This window comes from Zeus faber (genome assembly GCF_960531495.2).
Source record: "Zeus faber genome assembly, chromosome: 5".
Lineage (NCBI taxonomy): Eukaryota > Metazoa > Chordata > Actinopteri > Zeiformes > Zeidae > Zeus > Zeus faber.
The window spans coordinates 2,047,861-2,069,861 of NC_137192.1; the positions used below are offsets into that span (position 1 = coordinate 2,047,861).

Consider the following 22,001-nt stretch of genomic DNA (forward strand, 5'->3'; position numbering starts at 1 on the left):
TTGCTGGTGGGTTGGTGTGGGAGCCCGGTTGGCCGGGGGCAGCCTGGTGGCCCCCCTGCCTGCTGGGCTGAGTCCTGGTGGCTTGCACCTGGATGTTTCTGGTGTGCTGCAATCTGACATGGCGGGGGAGAGCGCTGCCGGGTGCCTTCCAGGGCCCCTTGGGGGCCGCTTGCTGTGTGGGGCATCTGGTCAGCTGCGGTAGGGCAGGCATCGCTCTTGTGCGGGGTGCGGGTGGGCATGGCGGTCCTGCCAGCTCACCTGCGGGTCGGGCAGTTCTGTCGGTGTTGCTCTGTCGGTGAGGGACCTGGCTCTGGGCCTGCAGTCCATACCTGGCGCCCGCGGATTTTGCGCCTGCGGCTGCGTCTTGTGCCTGCACATCGGGGTGGGTTGTATGTGTGCGCCTCGGGGATGTGGGGTCTCCTCGTGCTCCCTGGGACTGGGTTATGCTCTTCAGGGCCAGACGTGGAGGTTGCTCTGTGGGCTTCTGGCTTCTCTAGGGGCCGAGGTGTCTTCTTTGGCTCCAGGGCTGGATACTCGGGCCTTCCTGCAGCCGTTGGTTGTCTATGCGGCTGCGGGACTCAAGGGTAGCTTCGGGGCCCTTTGCAACGCTTTGAGGCGCCACAACATAATACCAACGTTATACACCAGAACCAATTGGGAGAAGTCCTGTACAGTCCTGTCACACACATACAGGCGGGCTCATCACAGGCACGCGCATGCCACCGGCACCTGCTTTGAACGCACCCCAGCACCCTCCTGGTTGCATCCCTCTCCTTTTCTTCCTCATTTACTGGCATAACTATGACAGGAAGAGGTCACGTACCCAACTGCTTTTCCAGTTTTCCTGGACACGGTTTCAGTTTTTCTGTGTACATGTTTGTTTCTATGTTTGTTTTTCCATGTACATGTTCTTTGGTTCTATACATGGTAACATGGTAAAATAGTTCTCCAAAGAGGGGGATTGGTGGGGTTCTGTACAACAAAAAACTACACTTGTCGTCCTACAAGTTGTCCACCAGAGTTATTGCAGCAGTTCTTGACCATTTAAGAATTAATAAAGAGTTGCATTGCAGGTTGAGAACTTGAACTCCACTTGCAGACTAACCCTGTCCTAGATGCAATAGCATACAAATACTGTGTTGTATGCCCAGCATGCTAAAATTAACGAACAATCTCGTTGACACTTTTGGCATTTCCATACTTCCATATATTTTTTCAAATCCACAGCTCATCTCCATTTACAATTTACAAAATATGACATCTGAAAAGAATTAGCAGTGTTACAGTGTAGGCGGTTGCCTTCAGTTTGCACAACAGCATACATTTCAAGAATGTGTTACTGAAGCAACCTTTATTTAATTGCAAACTAATGTTATACCCGTAACAGTTGTATTTTATTTTTCATTTTATTTTTTACATTCGGCCAATGCAGAAAATGTCAGTGTTTCCCTATTCTAAATGTCAAAAATAAAGAGTATGGTGAAGTAATTGTGGTGGAAGTTACCACTGAATTCAGAAGTAGAATCAGTCAGTTAAGTGTCCGTTCACACCAGCGATCGGCGGCTGTATAAACCTGCTAATAACAATCCTCACTGCCTTTTCGCCATTCCAACAGGAGAAAGTGACCCCTATGACATGCAGAAACGTAGGTATTACACTCCTCTGTTATTCCGGGACAACTTCAGGGGACAAAATAGTTTTCACATACGTGTGTCCTTATCAATTTATATATAGCTGCCATCTTTATCCCTCATTACATGTGTAATATTAGCATTGTTAAAGATTTTGTGTGTAATTCCCCAACCATTCGGTCCCAGAGGTCAGGGCTGCTTGTCTTGTGAATGAGCCTATTCCTCGCTTGCAGTCCTCGCAGCTGTCTCTTATGGCCACCGTTCCTGCTTTCTCCAGCGGTCACGTCCCCATAGAGGAAGGGTGGGGTGGTGTGTTTATGTCTGTTCTTGTGTGAGAGAAAGTGTGTGTTTATGTGGGATGAGGGATGGGGGACGGGGGTAGTCTACACTTCCTTCTCTCCTCTGCCATGGAAAGATGTCCTTCTTAAGTTCTCTTTGACTTTGACAAATTCAGGAGCTTTCACCATGTCCTCTGCCTCTTCCTGTTGTCTCTCCAGCTGGAAAAGAAGAAAAGCATTGGGTTAAGGAAGTTAGGAAATCCACTGGTATTATTTTTGCAATTTGTCTTTTTTATCAGTGTTGACTATGAAAACAAACAGATTAGGGCTCCAGATATTAATCTATAATCATATTCAAATTTGGGGGGTTCCACATCTCCTGAAAAATCCCACCCGTGTTTTCACGGTCCGGTGGCAAATGCCACGCGGGTTTGTTTCCCGCTTTCATTGGAAATACTTGACATTCTGGTCCAAGGCACACTCGCTGGAGGAGAGGGAGACGCGCCAGTGCGCTTGTGCGTCTCCACCAATGCGGGCTTCGCAAATCCTGAGCGGAAATATTTCTCTCTAATGTGCGTTCAGTGTGCAACAAAGTGGATTAACTTATTTTGAACTTTATTACTCATCACATGTGAATTAATTAGCTTACGTTAGACAAAAGATTTATGATAAATTATTTATTTATGAAAATACACAATCGAATGACAATTTCAGTAATCGAATAGTGATTTTTTTTTTTTATATTTGAAGTCTATTCAAATTTCATTCCTACAACAGATAAATATGAAATAATGGATAGAATGTCATATTAAGATGCGTCAATGAATTAAACAATCAAAACAAATATCATTTTTTTTCTCAAGATTTGATTAAATACTGCAGATTCCCACATCAATTTCCTAAAGGCTGATGTTTTGACCTAGGCATTATAGCAGAGTAAAAACACAATCTTGAAGAATACTATTTTATTTGCATAAGTGTTGCCATTGAAAGACGACCTCTGAAAAAATACATTTTAGAGATTTGTTGTCACAAAAGCAAGCAAAATATATGAGATGAGATAGCAGCACTGGTTAAACAAAGAAAACGAGAAGTTCCAGATGCAACTAAAAATGGGGCTCCAGAGAGGAACAACTTTTGGTTGTTCGTATAACCTTGCAGACCAAGAGGTGCTTTAAAAACATTTCATGTCATTCGTTCGTGTCATTTCAGGAACAATTCGCAAAATTAAGTGGTTCTCTAGTCGGGTAGGGTTCTTTGTCTCGGTTTATAATACCTCTTCTAGTTTCTTGTGTCTCTTGAGCAGCTCCTGCTCCAGAGGGGAAATCTTCCTCCTGGCCTCCTCATCCTGCCTCCTCTGCTTGATCATCTGCTCTCGCTTCCTGGCCTCCAGCACACGCTGTAGCTCCGGTTTGGTCTCCACAATGCTGCTGCCGCCCCTGTGCCTCCAGGAACCACAAAGAGGGGTAGATGAGATACAAAGTTGGATATTTAGATAGATACTGAAAATTTGAACAGTACTTCGACCAGCGGACAACAAAAAAAATATGCTCCCTACTTACCTCCCTCTGTAGACAATGCCATTTGATGGCAATAAACACAGGTGATTAAATTTACTCTGTTATGTCGCCCATACCCACTGACTAGAATAAACACCAGACCTAAGTAACATAAATTACAATTCAAATAGAAAAACATATTATATGTACACGTTGATGACTGCTAAATTGTGTATTATACATTCATAAAATATGATATATTATGAAATAATTTTTTGTTCTTATATTTTTACATAAAAGGTACAGGAGATAAGGAGTTATATCATGGCATGGGTGTAAAAATCAGGGGTGTTCATAATTACTTTTCTATTATTGACATGTTCCTGTTTGCTTGCATCCATGATGCAAGCATACACTTAAAGTATGTGGAAGTATGTAAGTACGTGGAAGTAATGTGGAAGCAAAAGTATATGGAAACCTCTCCCATATGTGCTTGTTTAAACATTTAATTTCAAAACCATGGGCATTAATATGGAGTTGGTTCCCCCTTTGTTGCTACACCGGCCTCCACTCTTCTGGGAAGGCTTTCCACAAGATTCTGGAACATGGCTGCAGGGATTTGCTCCCATTCAGACCCAAGAGCATCAGTGAGATCAGGCACTGATGTTGGGGGATGGGGCCTGGCTCACAGTCTGCATTCCAATTCATCTCAAAGGTGTTCAATGGGGTTCAGGTCTGGGCTCTGTGCGGGTCATTCAACTTCTTCCACCAGATTCAGTAAACCTTTCCTTTATGGGCCGCGCTTTGTGCACAGGGGCATTATCATGCTGAAACAGAAAAGGGCCCCAAAAATGTTGCCACAAAGTTGGAAGCGTACACTACTTTAGAATGTCATTGTATGCTGTACCGTTAAGATTTCCCTTCATTGGAATGAAGGGGCCTAGCCAAAACCATGAAAAACAGCCCAGATCATTATTCCTCCACCACCAAACTTTACAGTTGGCACTATGCATTCAGGCAGGTACCGTTCTCCTGGAATCTGCCAAATCCAGTGTCCGCAAAACCGCTTTGTGGTTGAGCAATTTCCAGTTTCTAGTTCCACAGGACAGGTCGAGCAGGACAGAAATTTGATGAACTGATTTGTTTCACTGAGTTTTTTAGTGTGACCCTTTCTACTGCCAATGGTTGTCCCAGGAGATTGCATGGCTGTGTGGTAGATTTTATGCACCTGCTAGTAATGGGTGGGGCTGAAATAGCAAAAAACATTCATTTGAAGGGGTATCCACATACTTTTGAGTCTGTAACTATATATATATATATATATATATATATATATATATATATATATATATATATATATATATATATATATATATATACACACACACACACACATGTATATACTATGCTGCCAATCCAGCAAAGTGTGTCAATAGTTTTGCATACCGCTTATTAATTTGGTGTTAAGTTAATACTCAACTCACTAATCCTAACCCTAATTTAATGTTAAAACTAAACTGTATCAACTGACATGCAATATCAGTTTTACTATTGGTCAAAAGCTATGCACAACCTACTACGGTGGTTGTTGGGGCACCTTTTGCAGCTCATGAGTAGCTCTCTGTGGAGATCCTGGTGGCTCTTGGAGGCTTTCACCGGGTTAAGCAGCTTTTTTGGCTTGATGAGGTCATCATCGTCGTCAGTGTCCATGTAATCTGGCTGGGGAGCATAGATAGATATGGCCGCTGGGTTCTGATGGAGATTCCGCTGGCCCCCCTCCCACTGCAGGTCAGCATAGGCCAAAGCTGGGGTAGGAGAGAGATAGACAGGGGGAGAGGTTGATGAATAATTAATCATATCAGAAGCTAATATTACATAACATAAGCTAGAGCCTATGTTATATAATGAGCTGTTATAGCTATAACAGGATGGATTAAAAGATCATAGATAATAAAATGAATTGATAGAAAATAAGATTTCTTAGTTCATTCCATAGTTGATATTTGCCGTTTGCTTCAAAGCGGTTATGAGTTCAAAACACAGTAGACCGATGGAGCTCTGTATATTTAATACAACACAGTCAATTTATTCTATTATATAATTATAGAACCCAGAATCGCGATTGTGGCGCCTCCCCTTGCGGCTGCCTGCGCGAGCACCTTGTGTCAATTAAGCACATTTTGGTATTTTGTAGTATTTTTAGAGCTTATAGAGCTTATTGTGCGTAATCACCGCGTGTCATGACATTTCACTGCATATATGTATGACCGTATGTATAAGTATGTGACAAATAATCTCTTGAACTTGAACTTGAACCTCATTTATAAGATCCTAGCAGAAGTGACAGGAGACAGGCGATGCGAGGGTGCGGGATTATCCGACATCAACTCGGGACTAGTGTCCATTCGAGGCTAGGTACAGGCAAAGGTTGCCAGCCCTCTCGCCCAGCCTGTGACCCAAGGCACGACGGCTAAGGGGGTACTATCACTTTCCCAAGGTGGACCCCCAGACTAGTGGAGGGAAGGAGTCGTCTTACTTCTCCATTCTAGTTCAGCTCCTGCCAAACTAGCCACTGCCAGAGTTGTTCTACATGTTTTTAGTGGGTGAGCTATGTTGTCGTCCGGCGGGCGGTGATGGAACGGGTCTGGAGAACCTGAACCGCCTGCACCTCCGGTCACTCCCCCACAACACTGCGGGCCAGCCGTTCCTGCACGCCCAGCAGCTCCTGGATGGTCCAGGACCAGCGGTGGCTACAACCGGAGGAGCGCTCCCCCATATTGTCGAGGCAGCTGATGTCCACAGTTTGTGGATCCCCGGCCCGCAGCGCTAGCTGGGTACGTTGCCACTGGCTCGCCTCCCTCCAAACTGCCATAGCCCTCGCCGAGGACCACGCTGAGGCCTACAGGCGTGGGAGTTGTCGCGGAACCCAGTACCAGCGCCGTGGATCTTGCGAACATCACCATCCTCCTCCCATCCAGGGCCCCAGGAGGGACCCACTTTCCGCCCCTTCCTCCCAGAGGAGGGACAACCACCGACGGGAGGCCACCTCCTATCCTGCTCCACCCCCCCGATTTTTCCAAGGTGGCGCTGGGTGGACGCCTGGGCAGGTATGCTGGTGATGTGGCGATCCGACCGTGACTTCCTGGACTGCCCCATTATGGAGGTCGGCCAGGTTGTTCCAGTCGCCAGTCTGCCGGATCCCTCCCCCGGTCAAGAAGGGGCCTACCGTGTGCCGATAAGTTTACAATGGGGTAGACATCAGGCTTTTCTGGACTCAGGCTGTTCTCAGACGATGATTCAGCAACACCTGGTTCGACCCAGGGCTTTGGTAGAGGCATCCTGGGTGGATATTCCTTGTGTGCATGGGGATATTCACACATATCTGAAAGTGCGGCTTGAAGTGTTGCATGGCGCACGGCAACATGAAGGTCGCACCGGCAGGGGTCACCAGAGCGGGAGGACCAAGTGGGAATTTGCCCGGAACCCCCAGATCATCCCATGGAGGATTTTCCTCTGGAACGATCGCAGGACGTTGTGCTTCACGGGGACTTTGAGCGGGTAGATAAAATTGATGGCATGTTGGTGCGCCTGGATGCTGTGCCCACTCACCCGAATTTCGCGGTGATTAGGGATAGATTATATCGACTGAACTATGACGCTCAGTCGGGAGAAGAGGTTACCCAATTGTTAGTCCCTAAAAGCTGTCAGGGTTTAGTCTTCCAGGTGGCTCATTATAACCCGATGGCCCGTCACGTCAGACACGAGAAAACACTCAAGCGGGTTTTCTATTGGCGGGCCGGAGGTTCCAAAGTGAACCTTTTAAGTGCAGAGCCCTTGGCCAAAACACACAGCCAATGTGACCCACTGCAGATTTTAGGTACTTTTGGTGCCATTTCAATTTTCATGTGTCGTTTCAGGTGTCACTTGTGCGAATCAATCAAATATTTTTAAAGCTATGGCTTTTTTGAGGGCTCCACGTCTTGTTTACGGAAGTGACGTCACCTTTCTTATTCGCGTGTAATGCTGCTTACACAACAATGAATCCATGTGCGTGTATAAAACACATAAGATTTAAAGGTTGATCTCTCTTAAAACGGTTTCACATTGTGACTTCACATCACATGGATTATGAAGGAATGATCTTCACCTGGACGGTCGCTTTAAAGGAACCGATCGATCAGCGTTCGCGCTATTCAGCGTCTCTGTAAGTTAACCGTGTTTCCGCCTGTAGTCTAGCAGTAATATTTAACTCCACAGTTTAACATTTATCTACTATTTATAAATCAAACTCGGCTTTGAAAATACGTTGAGATAAAAACATTTTTAAAAACTCACAAAGGAACACGAATCTGGAAAAATCTATTTTTCCTCACAAATGTATTATTTGTAAAAAGTATTCAAATGTAGATGATTCAAATGTAATACAATTTGAATATATTATATTAAGCAGAAAGTGTGCAGTCACTTCTTGAAATCGATGTGTTGGAAGAAGGTCAAATGGGCCAGAGTAAGGCAAGTGAAAGGCTTTGACAAGAGCCAGATTGTGATGGCAAGACGACTGGCTCAGACCATTTCCAAAATAACAGGTCTTGTGGGGTGTTGAGGTCTTGCAGGGGTTAGTACCTACCAAAAGTGGTCCAAGGAAGGACAACCGGCGACAGGTTCACAGGCACCCATGAGTTCATTGATGCATGTGGGGAGCAAAGTCTAGCCGTCTGGTCCGATCCCAGAGAAAAGCTACTGTCGCACAAATTGCTGAAAAAGTGAATGCCAGCTATGATGATCCAATCAAGCATCGGTGGGATGTGCTGGAACAACAAACCCTATTCATGGGGCCCCACCTTGCAACTTACAGGACTTGGAGGATCTGCTGTTTACGTCTTGGTGACAGATACCACAGGACACCCTTTAGAGGTCTTGTGGAGTCCATGCCTCAACGGGTCAGAGCTGTTTTTTACAAGGGGGAGCTACAAAATATTAGTGTTTTTTACAGTCATTGTGGTTTTAATGTTGCGGTTAACCAGTGTACAATTTTCCTGAAACAAATATTTAACACAATACTGCTAACGGTACAATCTGCTAATGGTACAGATTAGAGTCAGATTAAGAGGCATCTGATCTGAACCCTGAGTTATTCTGAAGAGAGAAGGGATCCAATATCATATCCAAGCAGGCCAGTTCAGACACAATGAGTCCTTTCTCAAGTGCAACCAGAGACCTCATCCACTGCTGCTTAATATTTCAGAAAAAAAAATTACAAGGAGCTCTGCCCGATTTTGTCCTCAGAACCTCTTGACAGTCAAAGAGTCAGTTGCAAAGAGTTGGTGTCTGGGCACATTGTCGAGAGGAGAGGTTAGTTATCAGCGTTATCTGCTATTTTTTCTTCCCAGGCCTTTTCATTTCTTTGTACCAAGACGGAATTGATTCAATTTAATTTCATGTCTTCGCCCCCCCCAGTCTTGAACGTTGAGGAAAACCAGACCGTGTCACCAGACGAGGATAAGAAATCTGGTTGCAGAAGAATATTCAGAGAGAGAGAGAGAGAGAGAGAGAGATTTTTAAAGCAACTTATAAGAGATTTGCTTGAGACAAGGGAGAAATTTGACGGATCTGCAAAAATGCCCATTCTGTGTCTGTGGTGTTGTGTGGTGTGTGGAAATAAAAGTAAAATTTCCTTAACTATCTCAACACCCATCTCCAGAAAACACATTTGAAGTAACTCATACTGTTCCTAGATGGCACAATAACCACACCAGGATACTCCCCCTAAATCAGGTCATGCTGTGGTTTTATCGACTGGGGACCAGGATATGACATGCGAGCTACTTGCAAAAAATCTGGACTGATGTCAGTGATAGTATATAGAATGCAGGCTGTCAGGCTACAGATGCTGCTTTTATGGTGGATGATGATCATGGAAGCTATTAAGCATGTCCGCTCTGAGTGCAGAAAGAAAGAATTTCTCTCCACATAATCAATTCATGCTAACAAAACATGAGGCAAGGTTCGGTTGAGTTTAGCTGGGTCCCGAATTCTGAGGATGACGAATAGTCATATGTAGCGCCTACCATACCTAGATCTTTAACCACTCAAGACCCATAACTTTACCTACTGTAAACATAACAATTGCTCACCTATTCCTAAACATAACCATTTCTAACCAGATACCTAAACGGCAGGGGTATTACTGGCTTGGCACGTGGGGGGCTTCTCAGGGTGAGTTGCTTGGTTTTTTACAATTGTAGTGCCCCAACACTATGATTGGGGTGTTTGGGTTCGTTTTCTAAGGTAGCTACCACGAAGGTTGACCTGTGTTTGGTGAAACTTATAATACCCTACTAATAAACAAAGCGAATGCAAAACTTCATAGTCTCTATTCACATTGGCTAGACTTTTTTTTAAATAACTGACCCAGACAACTTTTTTGAATAAAAACAAGTAACAGTTTACTGACTGCTTTTCAAATGTACAAATAATATCTACCCTTTTAATTGAAAAAACAAAAACATCAATAACACAAATCAGACCGCTTTTAGTTGGAAAAACAAACAGTACACACAAAACTTAAATCCCTATTTCTTTCCCATTTACACCTATTTTCCAATATCAAACAGGTCAATTTAACTACTTAGCCCTACATTAACCACAACCGTGGGCCCACACACGGCACACACACTCACTCACTCACTTGCACACACGTGTAGATGGATACCGTTGCAGGCCTGTGCGTCACTTGGGTGCAGTGCTGCCGAAAGACAGTGGTCGGCGGGCGTAACAAGCAGGCAGGGCAGGAGGGATTGCTGCTTAAATAGCCCAGCCAATAAGGGCATTGATGCGCGTAGCATTGTCTGACAAAACTACAGAAAGAGGGTACACATACAAAATGCTGATTATTATGGCCAGCTAATAGTTTTCACTTTAAGAGTGAAACTTGAGCTTATTGGGATGAACACAGAGCTTGTATTATGGCTCAAGCTGATGAATTTGTATGTCCTTGCAATTTCGTTCTTGCAACTCCGGAGCTAAATGTATTTATGGGAACAGCCTCCAGCCTCCAATCTTTGGTTCAGTCCAGGGTCAATGTAAAATGAATAGTGATGTAACAAAATCAGAAGCTCCTCAACAGTGAGTCTCCAGCCACCATCCATCACTGTAACCATATCAGGTAATGGAGTTTGGAACACCTTGTGGAAGACCACAATTACGCCTTGTACCACACGTGGGCCTGCGTTGCAAAAAGTCAAGGTCAAAAAATTAATCAATGGTATCAATGGCTCCACGAGCCTGACACGGGGCTCACACTTTTTTTGTTTAACTGAAGGAGTAAGGAGGAAAACAAGTAAAATAAATACATCTAAAATAATAAATGCATGCTACTTTTATTTGTTTTATTTGGAGAAACAGGTAACAGGCATGTGCAGCAGAGCGTAAATGGGTAATGGCGAGTCTCCATTACGTATTTATGCCACTGCTCTACACTTCTACACTTGCCTATTTTACAAGATATCTATCTAATTATCTAAATAAATATAAAACTTAAAATAAAAGTCGGACAGTAGTTATTTTGATTTCAAGTGTTTAATGAATATGTAACTTTGTAAGGTAATCCTTAGGAGTGCTGTGCCGGTGCTATGCAAAATCCTGACTGGGCTATAGCACTGGCAAGCCCCCCCGTTGCACCGATTGGGATTTTTAAATAATGGAAAAATGGCTGTCCACCACAGTAAGCGATGCATTTCACAGTTTGCAGGTGCCTTGTGAATTAGATGGTTGCATTTTTTGTTGTCTTGTTTTAGTTGCCGCAAACTGCTCAATCCTTTTGTGAATTCATCCGTCAGTGTGTAGGAGTGCACGAAACGAGCTCATCTTGTCGTCAAGGTAACAAGAGAATTTAATCTGAAAATCGCTCAATCTGGAACAACCTCTTCCATCTATGTGTGGGGTTGGGACAGAAGAGGGGGGGGTCGGATTAGGAAAAAAACGTTCCCATAAAAAGAGGACTCCCGTGACCTTGAAAACCATTGGATTGTGTGAAGTGAAAACCTTTACACACAACCCAATGGCGAGACAATGCTTGTTGTAAATGGCTGTGAAACGAACTGACTGACGTGCCAACTGACTACCACCCTACTACTTCACTGTGGCAGAGAGATAATGAAGGCAAAACTGAGATGTAAAACAAGAAAAAAGTGTGGTCCTGTATTTTTGCCTTTTCTGCCTGCAAAAATAGATTACTTTTTTTTTCTTCAAACAATCTTCTCCATTAGCCAATTGTTGCTCAATTTTCTAATATAAGTCTCCTTTTACATATAAGCACTTTCACACATATAGCAGTACACACGAGTTCATCCACTGCAAGCTGGAATGCAATAAAGATGGATAAATAAAGTACAAATAGTTGTTATGTGCCATTTGTTACAAACAAATGGCACATTTGCACAAATTGACACGTGCACATACACTTGCTGACAAAAATGTACACAGTGAATGTGTACATTTTGTCAGATGCATGCACCTTTTACTCAAACATGCACTGTGCAAGCATGTTTTATTTGATCAATTTTTTTTTACAAAGGATTATGTTGCCATTAAGTCTGATGGTGAGTTTAACGCTTAAACAAACGTTTAAACAACATCCTGGGTTTCAAGGCTTTAAATAATCGACGACGGAAAATAGTTTAAGCCACACATTTCGTGTCACTTTAGTCTACTAACAAACATTTGATCTTATCTTTATCTATCTATCTATCTATATATTTTGATGGGGGCAGTGGATATGAGGGCAGTGGCTCAGGAGATAGGGCAAGTCGTATAGTAATTGCCAGTTCGATCCCCAGCTCCTCCTGGAAGCATGCTGATGTGTCCTTGAGTAAGACACTTAACCCCTTTACTGCTCCCTGGGTGCCGCTACATGACAGCCCACTGCTCCTAGAGATATCAGTTACTATGGGTAGAATATAGATAGGATGAGTAGAATGCAGAGAAATGCATTTTGTTGCCTTAGTACTTTTACCCCATGCAATGACAATAAGTTTAATCTAATCGAGTAGTTAACTGCTTTTGTGAGTTGCCACCCGAAAACCATATTTTTTTTGTGAAAATCATTGAAAATCATGTGATGTAATTATCCTGTGAACTAATCCTCTATTTGAATTCTCACAGAATTTCTTACTTCTCAGACTTTCCCAAATACTCCAGTGTTTGAGCCAACTCTGCTCATCGTACCATCGGCCTGCAACTCCTTACCTGACTTGACCAGCAATTCCCTGGGTGTTGCAGGCTGCACGGGCAAGCAAAGGCTACTGGTCGATCTGTGGGCCATCTCAAAGTCATATGCGTGGTGCTCTGGGTCTGTTTGTCTGGGAATGTCCTGCACCTCCTTGCCCCCCGTGCCAGGAGGCTACATATCCCTGCTCAAGGCTGCCTGTCGCAAGGCTTGTGGGCAACGAGCACCGGAGCGGCTCTCCTCATAGTTTGCAAACAGTTACATGACACTTGAGCATTCCATTGCTGCGCTCCCTCCAGACTATGCCCTTCTTCCACACACCACCCTCTCTCTCTCTCTCTCTCTCTCTCTCTTTCTAGTCTCTGCTCTCTCTCTCTTCCCCCCTCTCTGTATCTCTCTCCCTATATCTCAGCCCCCTCTCTCTCTCCTTGTTTCTCTCTTCTCTTCTCTCAAGCTTTTTTCATTCTCCCCCAGCCCCCCCCCTCTCTCTCTCCCAGTCTCATGCTTTCTCTCTTCTCTCTCTCTGTCTCTCTCACACACCCCTACCCCTCTCTGCCCTCTTTCTCTCTCTATGCCTGTCTCTCTCCTCCCTGTTGCTCTTTCTCTCTCTCCTCTTCTCTGTGCCTCTCAGAATCAGAATCAGTTTAATAACATACACTAGGAATTTGTTCTGGTGAGGTTTGGTGTGTTCCATTAGCGTGAATAAAAACAACTTAACTGTCCGAAAAATATGAGAATAAAAATAATAATAAAATACAATAAAAAGTTGTGGCAAACGAGGGGGTGTGGTTACCTCACTCCCATGAGGTCTCTGTCTCCTTCCCTGAACCTGTGTCTATGGACGGAGCTGTTCACAAGTGGCGTCTGAACAGGCCATGCAGAGAGGCAATGTGGAAGGCAGCTCACCATCCCCACTGGAGTGGATTATCGCCGCCCTCGCCACCATGCAGGTGGCGCAGGCTCCCTAGTTTGAGGAGATGGGGAGGGACCGGGAGGTGATGGCGGAGATGCTGCGGAGACAGCGGCGGATCCAGGGAGAGGAACGTCTGTCCAACCCCTTCTGAGCAGCAATCTACAGAAGATGAGATGGGACGACGATGCCAAGACATTCCTGGCCATGTTCGAGATGACAGCGGATGGCCGGGTGGAACTTTGAGGAGAGAGTGCTGTGCCTGCTCCCCTTGCTGACAGGGGAGGTGCAGCAAGCTGTGCACGGCTTACGGGCACTCGGCCACCAAGACTACCACGCCATCACGAGGGCGGTCCTGGACCGTGTAGGGAGGGCACCACCTGTGTTTCCGGGGACTGGACTATGCCACCTCAGGCCGTCCCTTCACACATGGTCAACACCTGCGGGACGCGGCCCGGTATTGGTTGCGAAATGAGGGTCAGTCCCCAGACCAGATCATCAACCTGGTGGCGCCGTAGCAGTTCCTCCTCAACTTTCTGGCAAGGACCGCCCAGTGGGTCTGCTGCCACTGTCTCGCCAGCCTGGACGCGGTGATCACGCTTGCGGAGGACCATGCAGAGGTGTACAGCAACCCGGGAGCTTACCACCAGGAGCCGGCAGAAGGTCAATCCCATGCACCAATGGGGGAGCCAGTGAGACCTTGACTCTCCTCGGTACCCAGGGCTCCAAGGACAGCCCACCGACCAGCCATGTGCCACGGGAGTGCCACGGGACACCCTCCTCCCCTTCCGCCCAGTCCCCCTCCATTCAGCCCAGCGGAGGGGTTACGCCTACCAGCTGAGTCCTGTTGAGCCATGGGACACCTTCTCTCCTGTGCTGTCCCCTCTCTGTCCCCTGTCTACTCCCAGGCGGCGCCACAGTGGGCCAACAAATAGCTGCTAAAATGCCTGAACGGGGTGCTAGCGCTGCAGGCGACCCAATCACATCCAGTGGGACAGCATCCTGATGGAGGTCGGACAGATAGCTCGGTGTTTTAGGTGCAAAATCAGGGAGTGGGTGAGTGTTGCACGGGTGAGTGTTGCGATGGGCGTGATGATGCTGAGGGGTGGTTAGTGGGTGCTGCAGGGTCGTGGGCAGAGGAGTCTCCCCAGTTTCATTTATCGCCACCCTGGACAATTTTTTGCTGGAGCGGTCGCGCGATGATACCCAATCTGGGGCCTTTAAGGGGGTAGTTCAAATCAATGCCGTATTTATGCACCCAGATGCTGTGCTCACTCACCCATATTCACTTCACTGATTCACTGACTTCACTGATGAGGGACAGGTTATATCGAGTGAGCCGTGACACTCAATTGTCCCTCTTTCAGCTGCTCCCGTTAGGGGTCGCCACAGCGGATCATCTGCCTCCTCAATCAGTGGAGGAAATTATCCAATGTTGGTTCCGAAATGCCGCTGGGAAATGCTTTTCAGAGCGGCTCACCATAACCTGATCGCCGGTCACATCGCACACGATAAAACACTGCAGCAGAATATGGCCCACTTCTATTGGCCAGGCATTTGGGCAGATGTCCGTAAATGGTGCGCCGTGTGTCCTGAGTGCCAGTTAGTCAACCCTCCGGCTACGCCAAGAGTGCCATTGAGGCTCCTTCTCTTAGTTGAGGTGCTGTTCGAAAGACTCGTTATGGACATCTTTTGGCCGTTAGACCACAGTGCCCGCGGGTATTGTTTTGTATTGGTCCTAGTGGACTATGCAACCCGTCACACAGAGGCGGTGCCATTGCGCAGTAAAGTCAAAAGTGTGGTGCAGACACTGTTTCAGGTCATCTCCCGAGTAAGGATTCCGAAGGAAATCTTGACCGACCAGGGCACTTCCTTTATGTCACGCACACTGGGGAACTTAACGAGCTGTTGGGTGTCCGCTCAATTCGGACCAGCATGGACCACTCCCAGAACAATGACCTGGTGGAGCGGTTCAATATGATGCAGAAGAACATGGTTCGGAAGTTTGTCATAATTTGGATAAATTATTGGACCCTCTATTGTTTGCGGTACGGGAGGTTCCCCAGGCCTCCATGGGATTTTCTCCCTTTGAGGAGTCCGAGCACCTGCAGACCAGATCGAAAGTCAGATCAAGCACACAAGAACCCTGTTTAATAATTTATGTTCCCATTTGGCCAGTGAGCCTTTTTGTTTGATTGTTTGATTATAATAAAAATCCCTCCGGGTCGGCACCTCACTACTAGGAAGTCACTGTCTCCATCCCTGAATCTGTGTCTGTGGACAGAGCTGTCAACAAAAGTGAAGTAAAAATAAAATAAAAAAATTGAAAATTAAATGTCAAATATATACAACTAGCCAAAAAACAAATACAAAACAGAATTAGCCAGGTTCATAGATATACAAATACACAAGTGATATTGTCTCCCTGTCTCATTCTCTCTCTCCCCTCCCTCTCTTGTTTTTGCTCTCTCACCTACATGCTCTCTCTCTCTCTCTCTCACTCTCTCTCTCTCTCTCACTCTCTCTCTCTCTCTGTATCGCTCTGAGAAGATGAGATGACCCATTGTGTCAATGTTTTATCTTGATAATTGCCATAATGATGTTGTGCAATTTGGTTAAAAAAGGGTGTTGATCGATACATTTTTATGCATTGGTGACTATTGCATAAATATTCTTTTCAGATCCTATTTTCTCAGGTAAGAAATATTCCATTTTGTTCACATCGTAAAGGGTGTTATGGGCACCTTAAAGAAGGCATGGGTTATTTTTTATGTACAGTTTTCTCTGTCAATCCTTACAAGGTTAAATTGCATAATAATGGACCACAACTCTATTTATAATTTTTTTAAACTATTTTCAAGATATTTTTTATGTTTTTTGTCCCTCCCTGTTGCAGTACATTGATTCTACCGTTGTCGCTGTTTTTTAGAAAAAACTACTGTCTTTAGAAGTTGAAGCTCTTGTCAAGATGGCAAAAAATGATGTATGATCCAAGCTCGCACAGCCACTCATTGTGAATAGAAACAATTTATTCACTCTTCCCTCTTTCTTCTGAGCAACTAATGCCTTTTGAGTCTATCGATTGTCTATTGAGTAATTTCTATTGGATTGGTCATTACTTTAACTTCCGTCACCATTATTGGTGCTAACTAGCAGGCTAGAGTTGATGTGCTTTGTTTATCACTGGTTGCCATGGAGATATTAACACATGATGTTCACTTACTAACTGGATGCACATTTTCCATTTTGGAGTAAAATCGGCTGGAGGCTTTGCAACTCCAGTCATTTGTTAGTTGAATGTTTGTCCAGTTAAAATTAAACCAGTTCAGGAGTTTTATGAAGCTCATGGAGCAGAGATTGAGTGGAGAAGCGATTGAGTCGAATGACAGAATGACATTTCTCTTGTTAACAGAGATTGGTGCAGACCGCCTGTTTTGTGCGATAACATGGCATCAATCGGCAACATTCAATTAAATTTATGCAACAAGTGAATAAAATATTACCAATACCTTTAAGGCTTACTTTTCAAGTTGACATAAACCTTGTGAACATATGGTTTCCAATCGGTGCAATTATTTTTGAAGTTAACCCAATGATTAATTATTTCAGTGATAGGTAGAGACAGAATTTCCAACAATACATTTTAAGTAAATACAGTATATCGGGGTTTTATAAGGTAAAACCCTGATCAAAATATTCAGTTTTGTGTTTGCTCAAAGGTTAAAGGATTTCTAAGGCAAGCCCCCACCTAGAGTTAGTTTAGTGTCCGCTGCTTTGGTTGCTCTGCAAAATTGTTCAGTTTTAAATTAATGTTTGTCACCCTGAAGACAGCTTAGCCCCAGCAGACAAAGATCAATGTGAGCAAGTTCCACTGCTGAGACTCGCAAAGTCATTACACCTTGACACACGGGTCCGTTACACCTTGACATATGCCTGATGATGGAGGGATGGGCAACAACACCAAGGTATGTAGCGTGTTCAGAGCACCGAGTTATTGTTCTCGAAATTGCGACCGTAACGCGATAGGCTTCGACTTATGTACCTGTGCCATTCTGGTGCTTTACGCTTTTCACACAGGGCTTCTTTGGCTCCGGCTTGAGATTGATGCTGTAGGCCTTCTGTCATAGAGAGAGAGGGAGAGAGGCGAGAAACAGAAGAGGAATAGTGAAAAGGTGTGAAACAGACAGGAGCCCACACAGCCACAGAGAACACAGTCATTAACTGGGGGCGTGAATAATTGCTCTGTCAGACAAAATAACACAGCACAGGGTTGAGTTCAACGTCATTTTATGCAATTTAACGGAGCAGTTAGGGTTAGGTTACGCATGACTCTGTCTTCTCCTAGCATTCTATGTCAGTCTCCAACGGTTTGGTGATTAGTCGATATTCCACCGTTTCTGAAATATAACGATCCTTTCTTTATCCTTACTTTATAAAGACAATGTATTCTTTTTTTTTCTTTATTTTTTTTTTTCAACCTGTGCTGGCTAGGCATATAACACAGGGTATTTGAATGCCATTGCATCCGATACAGAGTTTATCTGTGGGTGGAGTTCAAATTCTCAACCTCCAAAGCCAATCTTTATTAGTCATCCAGAACTGCTAACAATAACTCTGTTCTACCCCGCAGCCGAACAGACGGCCCATGACCTACAGGAGCCTACAGAGCAGCTGAGAACCCGCAGAGCAACTACACGCATGACCCCAAGGTGCACAAACCAGTCCCAGAAAGCACAAAATGGTCCTACATCCCTGAAGCGCACACTTACAACCCACCCCATAATGTGCAGTACAACATGCGCCCAATAGTGCAGAACCTGGGCCACAGGTGCCAGGGACAGACCATGGGCCCCAAGCTGGGCCCCGCGGCAAAAAAAAAAGAAAAATAACACAATATTTTCTTAAAAGCTTTTAAGGTCTCTCTGAATGTTACCAGTGGACTGTTTTTTAAGAGAAGATTTCTGAGATGCTTCTAGCACAATGAATAATTCACCTAATGCCAGTATTTTATTCTAAATGTATTTATTTTCATTGCAACACTGACTTCCTAGCTCTGACATTCACAACACAACATCCATTTTTTTCCTTCTGCTAATCGTTTCATCCTTCTTCTGATCGGTTGTCCATTCTTTCTTCCTTTCTTATTCAAGAGAGCAACACTCTTGCAGAGCAACAGTTGCTCCTTTCTTCTTCCTTTTCTTCCTTTCTTTCCTTTTGAGACACTCACACAGGCCCCACTGCCTTACTGTACTGTGTGTAGCATACTGTACTGCATACTGCATCACTGTTCTGGGTTACTGTATACTTATTATTATTACATACTGTATTGCTCTTCTGTTCTGTACTGTATTGCTGTGTCATACTGTATACTGTACTGTATATCTCCATACACACTATATTCACATGCACTTTACTGCACATATCTGTATATACAAATAGCCTGTCCCATATACATAACGCTATTTCCTTCTATTTTGTACACCCACTTTGTATTATCTTTTTGAGTCTTATTTTATTTTTTTATTTTGTATTATTTATATTTTTCTATTCACTAACTGCATTACGTTTTAGGAATCAAGTTAGTTTCAGTAAGATAGCTAGGCAGGAATTAGGTTAGCTATTATGTTCTGTTTAGAACTTATTGTGCATAATCTCCAGGTGTGGTGCAAAGACATTTTATATATGCATATATGTATGAATGTTTGTATATGTATGTGACAAATAAACCTCTTGAATCTTTAATCTATTCCTTCTGCCATTGCTTTTTCCTTCTACTCCTAAATTACTTCCTTCATTTGTCATTTATTTCCTTCTTTGCTTCCTTCCATCATTATTCCCTTGACCAATGTTTGTTCCCTCTTTTGTTCCTCACTTCCACCCTTCTTTCCTTTCTTCCTTCATTCCTTTGTCACTTGTATCCCTCCCTTCTTATTTGTTCTGCCATTCCTTCATTCCTTCTGTTCCTACCTTCTTTGCTTCCTACTGTCCCTTCCTTCATTCCTTCCCACATTGTTTCCTTCCTCTCTCCAAATATTTGTTCCTTATTCCTTTTGCCAATCCTTTGTTCCTTCTTTACGTCCTCACTTCCCCCCTACCATCCTTTCATCCCTTGTCATTTCTGTCCTTCCTTTCTTATTCCTTCTGCCATTCCTTTGTTCCTAACTTCTTCCCTTCCTTCATTTGTTCTTTCTGTCCTATTTTTGTTCCTTTATCCATCCTTTGTCCCTTCTTTTCCTTTTTTCCTTATTGCTTCTGCCATTCCTTTTGTTCTTCCTTACTTCCTCCTCTTTCATTCCTTCCCACATTGATTACTTTCATTCTCCCCCTTTCCTTCATCCAAACCTTTGTTCCCCCTTTCTTCCTTATTCCTCCTACCAATCCTTCTTTCTGCTCTTCCTACCTTCTCTCCTTTTATCCTTCCTCCATTCCTTCACCACTTCTTTCCTCTTGCTTATTCCTTCTGTCGTTTCCTTGTTCCTTACTGCCTCCCTTCCTTCCCACATTGATTCTTCCTTCATTCGAGCCAATGTCCCTTTCTTTCATATTCCTTCTGCCAATCCTTTTTTTCTTTTTTTTCCTCACTTCCTCCCTTTCTTCCTTCTGTCCTTCCTTTCTCCAATCCTTTGTCACTTAATTCCTTCCTTTCTTATTCCTTCTGCCAATAATGTGTTCCTTCTGTTCCCACCTTCCCTCCTTCATTTGTTCTTTCTGTTTCCCTTTCCTTCCATACTTTGTCCCTTGTTTACTTTCTTACTTATTTCTTCTGCCTTTCCGCTTTGTTCCTTCTGTTCCTCCTTCCCTACTTCCACAATTGTTTCTTTCCTTCCCACATTGATTCCTTCCATCATTCCTTCCTTCCTTCCTTCCATTCTCTCTCTTCTCATTACTTTTCCCTTGGAAGTGGTTCCACCCTGCTCTCCCACCCATGAAGGCCCCTTGCCGCCCCACAGACCTTTCCCAGTGGCTGAGCTCCTTTAGAGGGACCAGGCCATTTGGACACCCAGTACTGCCCACTGAATAGACATTGTGTCAGCGATCTGTGGTTGCTAGGAGAGGCTGCATCGGGCTCCAATGCGCTGACAAGGCCCTTACTGTCTTTAGTCACCCCCCCAAGCCACCCTATACGCCAAAGGAGGGATGGTGTATTGGGTGGGCTTTTTTTTGGGAGGGATGGCGTCAATGCTGTTTATTCCAGTGTTTGTATAAGTGTTTATGCATGTGTGTATGCTGGACCCTGGGCACACACACACGGCTTACTGGATTAAAAAAGAGTCACTTTAATGAATGAGGTTTTTTTCTGGTCTTTTGGATCACAATCCTGTTCCTCTTTGCTTAATTTTCATGGTTTAGAATCTTACTCATGGGATGTTAGACACATTTTAGAATACTTTTTAGCCTCACAAAAGCGCCATCATCTATATAAGATAAAATGTCAGGATCAATATTTCACAAGACCCCTTTGTTTTGATTTGGCCACATGCCTTTGTTTATACATGTGAAAGAGAGCTCAAAAGCCTGATAAGCTCACGAAAAGTCAAAATATTTTCACCCGTGTCTAGAGAAATGGACTGAACAAATGGATGGACCGGGCTAAAATTACAATAGCGCAAGAGAGTTTCACTATGTACTCAGTACAGGCCACAAAGGCAAAAGAGAAGTTAAATGTTAAGTTAATGATGTTAAATGATGAAAGTCAGTGATTGTGCCTTTAAATTTGCAATGGGGCTTCTGTGACTTTGAAACTATATCTAAATTGTCAACACAGTTTGCCTCGCACAATTTAGAACATTGTGATCCTTTATGAATGTTAACCTCTTTCGCTTAAGATTGGAAATAATAGATCTTATTCTTTTGTTCTTTACTGGCCTGGATTTGTGTGTATGAGATTATTCAGATGGCTTTAAGGAGATGTAGTAGATGGTAGCTGAAGATGCCTTCAACTTCCTAACTAAAAACAAATTCTAGGGAACAGTAGTGAACAGTGAACAGGATACTTTTGATGCAGAATATAACGGTGTTAATTTAAGAATGAAATATATCTAAATATATAGTATATATATATATATATCTATATATATATATATTTTTTTTTTTTTGTTTGTTTTGGTAATTTGGTTAAAAACAAGTATTGTCTTTCAACTCAGTTTATTGTTTGACAATGATTCTTTGTGGCCTACATCCTATGGTGCATAATATTAACCTTTCCAGCTTTCGTGGCTCCAAACCGTAGTTGGGAGACCTCTGGTGTTGTGCTAGTCTATTTTAGCTTAGCCTGGCTCATAGCTGGTAACAAGATTTTTACTAAGAGTAAAAACATACTCACTCCGTAACGTCACCTGCACAGGTTACCCACAAGGCCACCTTCTTAAAGGCGTAAGACCTGGTGTGGTAGTTTCGCCAACCACACGCCACTCAAGTGACATGTTCAGGGACCTCCGGCACAGAGACACAGAAGAC

General features: G+C 44.0%; 1 protein-coding gene across 2 annotated transcripts in view; it reads right to left on the reverse strand.

Moving 5' to 3' along the window:
- Positions 1-1,387: 1,387 nt before the first annotated feature.
- Positions 1,388-22,001, reverse strand: part of LOC307230122 (protein FAM107B) — a 51,513-nt gene continuing 30,899 nt past the window's right edge. Inside the window, exons 2-5 of one of the 2 annotated variants that reach the window (XM_080000336.1) lie at positions 17,587-17,662; positions 5,006-5,213; positions 3,186-3,348; positions 1,388-2,128 (exon numbers count right to left, since the gene is read on the reverse strand). In XM_080000336.1, the coding sequence (XP_079856462.1) occupies positions 2,015-2,128; positions 3,186-3,348; positions 5,006-5,213; positions 17,587-17,662 (561 nt within the window). In that variant the 3' untranslated portion in view covers positions 1,388-2,014. Of the gene's footprint in view, positions 2,129-3,185; positions 3,355-5,005; positions 5,214-17,586; positions 17,663-22,001 lie in introns of both variants that reach the window. The other variant, XM_080000335.1, reaches the window with a different exon arrangement.